This window comes from Mytilus trossulus, unplaced genomic scaffold, assembly GCF_036588685.1.
Source record: "Mytilus trossulus isolate FHL-02 unplaced genomic scaffold, PNRI_Mtr1.1.1.hap1 h1tg001154l__unscaffolded, whole genome shotgun sequence".
Lineage (NCBI taxonomy): Eukaryota > Metazoa > Mollusca > Bivalvia > Mytilida > Mytilidae > Mytilus > Mytilus trossulus.
In genome coordinates this window covers 1-8,675 of record NW_026963678.1, presented here as the reverse complement: position 1 = coordinate 8,675, position 8,675 = coordinate 1, and the positions used below count along the sequence as shown (strand labels likewise).

Here is an 8,675-nt window from a genome sequence, read left to right as displayed (position 1 = left end):
ATGGATACTTTAGTACCTTGTGTCAAATCTGTAGGAGGGTTTGATTATGGCCCTAAATTTATGGGCAAAATGCTTCTCATGATTCTAAATGCGGGCTTGAACAAATTAAGTGCAAGTTCAACATCAGTGGGGAAAATTGGTTAATAAAGGAAACTTTAACCCAGCTTTTTGACAAATTCGGGGTCAATTGATGAATGCCAGCAGCCGCGGTTAGATTCAGTTCGAATATAAATTTAAGCGGATTGGTTAGAGTCAATGTTGTGTTATAAAACTATAAAAAAACTATAGGTGCAGTGTAATGTTAACGGTTTTTTGTGGTTATATTCCTAAAGTTTTAGTGAGCTTCTAACGAATCTATGAAGTGAAACCAGGATTAGATACCCTGTTATCCATAGTTTAAAACAAAAGTTCCTCTTAACTAAACATTTGGTTGTCAAAGAGAAATAAATAGGCGGTGTCTGAGATAGAAAACAGGGGATCCTGGGTGTTAAAGGATAACCCACCTACATTTGAGCCTTGTCTTATTAGTGCGTGTGTATGGTTGTTTACTCTAATATGGTGAGTGTCCGGGTAAAATTTTTGGTTATTACTGAAGCTAACTCTTATTTTACTTGCTGAGTTCGGTAAGGTAAGTTACTTTTAGTTAGGTGCAGCTACTAGAATTGGCTATATGCCCATGTAGCACAACTTCAAAAATAATTCAGATTGACATGCAGCTTATGACAAGGTTAATCTGGGATACAGATGTAACTTAAGCAATAATTCAAAGATTGAGCTACTAAAAGGTAGCTCAACTAAGTAGACAAATAAGATAAGAAAACTTGCCTTTGAAGAAGGACTTGTAAGTAAGGGTTAAAAATAAAATTACCCTGAATACAATCAGATGAGTACTAATCGCCCGTCGCTCGCGGGGAAACCTGTGAAAAGTCGTAACAAGGTAGCAGTAACGGAAGTTGCTGCTAGGCTATAATATGCATATATAGTAAATAATATTATATTTGCCTTCCAAGCAAAAGTTCTAATGAAATTAGTGTATGCTGGCCAAATAGTTTAAGCTAAAACGTTGAGCTGTTAATTCAAAATCGCAGTAATTTGCTTTGGCTTGCTTAAGTAGTTTAGGGAAAACATAAGATTTTCATTCTTAAGTCAGATAGTATTTCTCTTAAGTTGTGCTTAGTAGTTAATGTTAATATAACTGAGAACTGCAAATTCTCCATAGTCTAGTTAGGCCTAAGCTTAGTGCCACGTGGGGGATGATCCAGTTGCTTTGATGAAGCAAAGTTCAAAAGTAGTTTTTTGGCACTTAGAACTTCGAAGCGTTATAAAGAAAAATTGTAGTAAGTAGGGCTTTGATTCCTAAAGAAAAAGTTAATCTTCTTCTTCATAAATAAGTTAAAAGTAGTTAATATATAACTTAGAATTGTCAGTTCTAGATTCCTCTTACTGAGGCTTTTTATAATTTATCTTTTTTAAAGAGACGTGCATAATTGTTTTGTGAAAAGTGCACTTGAATTAAAATAGTATAAATAAATTTTAGTACCTTTTGCATAAGGGTTTTTCAAGACAAGTTTAAGAATTTAATTTTCCCGAATAAAAGAGAGTTATTTTTTTGAGTTAAGAAATCGTGGCAGAGATTTAATTAAACTAAAGAATAGCGGCTAGATACTATTCGCGCTTTTAGATATCTGGTTGGCTTAAAAAGATGTGTAAGCATTTTCCTTAACTATTTAAGGGGTAAAATTTTTTGGGTTAAGCTGAAAAATACTAAAATTGATGTTAAAAAAAAATTGGGTTTCTATAGGCTTTAAACTGGCTATTAGATATTAGTGTATTTTAACTAAAACCAGATGGGGAAAAAAGATTAATTGGGTTATTCATTTACTTTAAAATAAGCCTATGGTTGTAGGACCAGTGACTATGATAAAAACGAGTAAAAATATTATTTATTTGGTATTACTATTTTGTTTTACCTTAAAAAACTAAAGGCTAAATAAAAGTTTTTAAACGAATTCGGCAAACTAAACTTCTCGACTGTTTAACAAAAACATTTCCTTTTGATGTAAGTAAAAGGTAGTCCCTGCCCAGTGCAACTAGAGTAATGTTTGTTGTAAACGGCGGCGTTAACGTGAGCGTCCTAAGGTAGCGCGATAATTTGCCTTTCAATTGAAGGATGGTATGAAAGGGTTAACGAAGAAGGTGCTGTGTCTGAAAATTTAATTTAAACTAACTTTAAGGTGAAGAGGCCTTTATGTAAAAGAAGGACGACAAGACCCTATGAAGCTTTATCTTAATTGGAGTTTTTGGCTCTTATACGATTTTGATGGGAGATCAGTGAAAATAAGTCTTTCACTATTATATAAATCTAACTCGTATTTCCTAACTTTATATGTGTGGCTAGCTACTCTAGGGATAACAGCGCAATTTCTCCCGAAAGATGGTATTGGAGGGGAAGATTGCGACCTCGATGTTGGCTTTAGATATCCTAGAGGCGTAGAAGCTTCTAATGGTGGGTCTGTTCGCCCTTTAAAATCTAACATGAGCTGAGTTCAGAACGGCGTGAGCTAGTTCAGTTTCTATCCTCTTTTAAAAATGAGCTAATTTTGTACGAAAGGACTTTTTCGCTAAAGCAACGCTTTGCCCTGGCTCTGTCATTGCTTAAATAATGCTACGCAATAAACTGATTAGTTTATAAAAAGGGTTGCCTTTTATGAAGCTGAAGGCCAATTAGTGGCGGTAGGGCGTGTCGTTGGTTCTTGTTAAAATTAGTATTGCTATTTTATTAAAAAATAGGGTTAAAACGGGTTGCAAATTAGGTAAAAAATAAAACAGTCTATTAATGCAGCCAAAAAGCAGCAATCACCCACCTAAAGAATAAAACAAGGGTTCTAAAAAGGCGGTGTGTAATGGATTTGTGCTAGTAACAGACAAAAAAAAACCAAACACTGTGGAAACCCTTAAGAATGAGGTTTTATAGTGTACCGCATTTCCTGTTACCGGCCGGTACAGTGACCGCAAGGCCTGTTCTCCTGTCCTTTTACACGGAAACCCTGTTGCTGATGCATGTAAAAAGCCCTTAGTTAAGATAACTTATAAGTCAAAGTAAAACTTAATTTTACTTGACATTGTGTATTTTATTGAAAATCTAGTTGCGAATGCCCATACCTGTCCAAACTTGTTTTAGATTATGCTTTACAACCTGTTGTAGATAAGGTTTTGAACCCTTTACAGTGAGTAAGCATTTTTCAGAGTCATGTGAGACTTAACCTAATTAGTGGTAGAAAAAAACAAACTTAAACCTAAATTCTAAAGCTATTTGCTTCCTGTGGTTAATTGTAAACTGCAGGAGAAATGGATCTAAGGTGTTAATTTTTTTCGTTTGCCCTAATTTTGGTTGCTCATGTGATTTTTTGGGGTTTGAAAACTAGACTATCTGTATCTTAAAATCAAAAAATAAATAGAAATCAAGTCATATGAAAGTTCCCAAAGCGTAATTCATGGGTCACTTAAAGTCTAAGCAAAAAAGTAAATCAAAAATAAAATAAAATCAAAATGACACACTAATGCCTGGGGGGGCTGATCTGGAGGGGAGGAAATAGGAAAGCAGGTTAAATAGAGGTGACAAAAATGTGGTGTGCAGCAACAAAATGAAGCTAAATAAAATTGTGAAACGTAGAAGCGTGAGCTTGTAAACAAGGTTGTGAGCGTCTTAAAAAGTAAGTGTTAACAATAGTATGTAATATTAACACGCCTAAAAGGGGGTTAGGTGGGTTATAAACTTACAAAGACTACAAGTGATGAAGTTTATGTCTGGTCCTGAGGTCCCTTTTAAGTGAGTTAGTTTCGTATAAAAGGTTTTTAAGCAAAGCAATGTTCTGTCACAGATCTGAGTGCTATAGACAATATTGTATAGGGCCTTTTTATGTAAATAAACGTGGCGTTAGGCTGTTAAATGTGCTGGTTATAGGATGGTTACATAGCAATAATTACTATATTTGCCTTCTGGGCAAAAATTTTAATGAAATTAGTGTACGCTGGGTGAATAAATTAAGCTAGAATGTTGAGCTGTTAATTGAAAATCCCAGTAATTTGCTTAGGGTATAAGATTCTTATTCTCAAGCCAGATAGCCTGTCTCTTAAGTTGTGTTTAGTTGCTAATGTTAATATAACTGAGAGCTACAAATTCTTCCTAGCTTAGTTGTACGTGGGGGGATGGCCCAGTTGCTTTGATGAAGCTAAGCTCAAAAGTAGTTTATTGCTCTGAGGTGTTATAAAGAAGTATTATAGTACGTAGGACTTTGATTCCTAAAGAAAAAGTTAAAGCTTTTCTTTATAAACAATTTAAGAGGAGTTAATTAGTTTTAGGCTCATCTCACTGAGGTTTTTTAGAATTTATCTTTCTAAAGAAATGCACACGATTGCCTCATAAAAAGCTTACTTGAAGTAAAGTGGGGCAAATAAATTTTAGTACTTCTTGCATAAGGGTAAAGCGAAGAGGCCTGTGTGTAAAAGAAGAGCAACAAGACCCTGCGAAGCTTTATTTTAATTGAAGTTTTTGGGTTTGTTAACCCAAAAGCTTATGCATAGCTTTAAGGTCTCTTTTAAGCGAGCGAGTTTTTAGCTAAAGCAATACTTTGTGACGGATCTGTAATGACATAAATAATATTGTATAATAGGCTGATTAACTTATAAAAAGGGTTCTTTTTATGTAAATGAGTGTGTTGCTTAGTGATAGATTGTTGAATGTGTTGGGCACTAGAGAGGCTGTATGAGAGTGGCTTAGGCAGGGGTTTGCTGCAAAAAAAGGCTTACTGTTAAGGGGTGTGTGAGATGGTTTTTTTTCATATAAAAACTGAGTGTTTAGAATAGACGTTGGAGGAGGGGACTTATGTCAGGGCGGAGGGGGTGACACTGTTAGGGTGCTCCCATTACCTGAAACTATTTCAGCTGTTGGAGATGCTGTTGTGAATGGTGTCGCTGAAGTTGTTCCTGATAATCAGGAGGAAGGGGGCCCCCATGCTGAGGGTGGCTATGTTCCTTTAGAAGAACAAATAGCTGTTGTGGAGCCTGAAGTCCCAGCTAATGTCTGTCAGCCAGTCGAGCAGAGAAATGTGGTTGTAAGTGAAGAAGACAGTGTTCCTGATGTTAGTAAAGACGGGGTCAGTAGTTATTAATGCTCATAGTTAAAGTTTATTGGTGTATTAATAGTTATAATTTATTAAAATAATCCATAAGATAAGCAAAATTACAGTTAATTCGTTTATTGTTAGGCTGTTATGGTCTATTTAAAAACTGGTCAATACGGGTCTCCTTACACCTAATTAACTTGGTTTTAGTGTATGCTTGAAAGGCTACAAAGCCTTTGCGGGGAGTAAGCATTCTTCAGGACCACATGAGATTCAACCTAATTATTGGCAGAGAAAGTGGTGAATTTGACCCTTAAATTCTAAGTTACTTGGGCTCTATAGCTAATTGTAAGCTGTAGGATAATGGGGATTTGAGACGTTTATTTCCTCATTTACCCCAGCTCTGGTTGCTCATGTGGTTTTCGGTTCGAAAACGAGGCGTGTATCTTAAAAATAAAAAAATTTTTGAAGCGTAAGTTGTTGGTCGCTTTAAGTCTAATTAAAAATAAAGTAAAAATGGAGCAAAAACAAAGTTGGACACTTAACACTTTGGGTGTCTTCAGAGGTGTAAAAAGGGGGGTCCAAGCTTATGTGTACTCATAAAAAAATGCGGTGTGCGGGGGGTTTGTGCCTGTATATATAACAAAAATTCATGAGGTGGCCGAGGAAGAGGTGGTGAGCTGTAAACTCATAAACAAGGTGTAGGCCTTTCTTATGAGATGGTTGGTAACAATACTGTGAATAATATTAACACGCCTAAGAGGGTTGGTCCGTGACGAAGTACTAATAAGTTGGTGAAGATTATGAATGACAGGTTCTATGATTTGCCTTGTCCTGTAAACTTAAACGCTTGGTGAAGGTTTGGCTCTATACTAGGCTTGTGCCTAATTATCCAACTTCTAAGGGGTCTTTTATTGTCAACTCATTATACTGCTCATGAAGACATGGCATTCGATTCTGTAGTACATATTATGCGTAATGTGGAAAAAGGATGAATGTTGCGTAATATTCATGCAAATGGGTCCTCTATGTTTTTTATCTGTATTTATGCGCACATTGCTCGTGGGCTGTATTATGGGTCTTATTTAGATAAGACAGTGTGGTATTTTGGGGTGCATTTGTTTTTGTTAACTATGGCGGAGGCTTTCCTCGGTTACACTTTGCCTTGGGGGCAAATGTCATATTGGGGGGCTACTGTTATTACTAATATACTTAGAGTGATCCCCGTAGTAGGAGAGAGTATGCTCCGCTATGTATGAGGGGGTTGGACCGTGTGTAATGCAACTCTAAAGCGGTTTTATACTTTACACTTTCTCTTACCGTTTGTGATAGTGGCGGTTGTTTTTTTACACCTGTTTTTTTTACATGAGAAAGGGAGTAATAACCCTTTGGGTATTGAAAGAGGTACTATGTGTGTGCCCTTCCACCCCTTCTATACTATTAAAGATCTTTTTGGTTATGTTTGCTTTAGGTTCTTTTTTATATATTTAGTGTGTGTGGATCCTGAGCTGTTAGGGAATCATTTAAACTATTGGCCTGCTAATCCTATAAAAACGCCAATCCATGTTCAGCCTGAGTGGTATTTTATGTTTGCTTATGCAATCCTTCGTTCAATTCCTCATAAAGCGGGGGGGGTATATGTTATGTTTTTGTCGATTGTAGTATTATACCTAATTCCTAGTCTTCACAGAGGTAAGTATCGAAGTTTATGTTTTTACCCGTTTAATCAAGTAGTGTTTTGAGTGTTGGTTGGTAGGTTTATTAGGTTAACATGGATTGGTGCTCGCCCAGTGCGGGAGCCTTATATCATTTTGGGGCAGTGTCTTTCAGTCATTTATTTCTCTAGGTTGTTATTAAACCCTCTTTCTTTGTGGGTGTGGGACAAGCTGCTTGAATACCCTAAATTCTGTAGGAGTCGTCCTGTAGACCTGAAATGGTTTAAGTTTTTAGCTTATTTCAAGTTATTAAAATTAGTAAATCGCGAAAGTAGCGCACGTGAGTGGGCTAATAAGTGTAGAAAAATATAAATATGTCTTTTTACGGGAGTCGATATTTTGGTGATATTGTCCATGGGGAACTAGGGAAAGACCTGTTCCGGTACCATGGTTTTGTGATGATAGTAGCAGTGGCTGTGTTGGTCTTTGTTATATATATAGGATGCGTAATCCTTCTTACTAAATTTTCTTATCGCCATTTCTTGAACCGTCAACGATTAGAATTTTGATGGACTATTGTGCCAATGTTGATGTTAGTAGGGTTGTGGTTTCCTTCTATAATTAACCTATATTATATAGAAGAAGTAAAACGGCCCCGGTGAAATTTTAAGGCGATTGGGAAACAATGGTACTGATCTTACGAATTTTGTCGCAATTTAGACACTCCAAGCTCTAGAGAAAGCGCTGAAAGAATTTCGTGTTATACAATTGATTCTTACATAGAAGACCAGCAGGAGACATTTAGAAAAGGAGGGTATCGTTTGTTGGATGTTGATAACGCGATGGTGGCTCCAGCAGATGTGCAAATAACTGCTTTTGTAAGAAGGTCTGATGTGCTCCATTCGTTTGCACTCCCTAAGTTACTAATTAAAGTAGATGCCATCCCAGGTCGAATTAATCGGCTTCCTATAAAAGCTTCCCAGTGTAGAATTATTTACGGGCAGTGTTCTGAAATTTGCGGGGTTAACCATAGATTTATACCGATTGTGATTGAGTTTATTCCTGAGAAATATTTTGTCATATGGTTGGAAGCTCTTAACTAAAATAAAAAATAAGCTAAAGCTTTTAAGAAGCGTTAAACTTTTAATTTAATGAACTTGTACAATGGGCAAGTAGCTTTTAGTGATAAGGTGGTCTAATATTAGGATATAGGGCTCATGCCCCTAAGGCGCCGTGAGTAGTGGCTCTTATCTTTGTGAGAGCTGGCAGAGCTAATGCGTTTGATTTAGGATCAATTCATAAGTATATATACTTGCTTTCATGGCACAAGCTGGCAGACCTAATGCATACGATTTAAGCTCGTCTTATAAGATATACTCTTGTTTGTGTGTGAATTACAAAGCTAAGCCCAGTCTCATTATGGTTAGTGTCGAGTGTCTATTTAAGACTCTAAGGAGAGTAGCTGTTTTCTTTGGAGCCTCTATCCTATTAAGCCTTTGTCAAGTGTCAGCGGACTCTTTTACTCCCTTGGGGTCGACTAAGGCTGCACTGGTGGACTGAGTAGGCGTGGTTGTTGGTGTTATCCCTTTTGTAGGGGTGCTTCTCGCTGTGGGCTTCTATACTTTGTTGGAACGTAAAATTTTGGCTATCATTATAATCCGAAAGGGTCCATCCAAGGTGAGTTATATAGGGATCTTGCAGCCTTTTAGTGACGCAGGTAAGTTGTTATGTAAAGAGTTTATTGTGCCTACACGTGCTAACGTAGGGCCCTTCATTTTGGCTCCTGCACTAATATTAACTATCAGTTTACTTGGATGGCTTTTATACCCGTATAAGTCGGCTGAAGTGTTTTATGTTTTCGGGGTGATTCTGTTTATAGTTATTACTAGAGTCAGGG

At 36.7% G+C, this 8,675-nt stretch overlaps 1 protein-coding gene across 1 annotated transcript; it reads left to right on the top strand.

The window, feature by feature from the left end:
- The first annotated feature begins 5,842 nt into the window (after positions 1–5,842).
- LOC134703644 (cytochrome b-like) lies at positions 5,843–7,150 on the top strand. Its single transcript, XM_063563509.1, is given in 1 exon segment — positions 5,843–7,150. A coding segment is annotated over 1 exon segment (1,308 nt).
- The last annotated feature ends 1,525 nt before the right edge of the window (positions 7,151–8,675 follow it).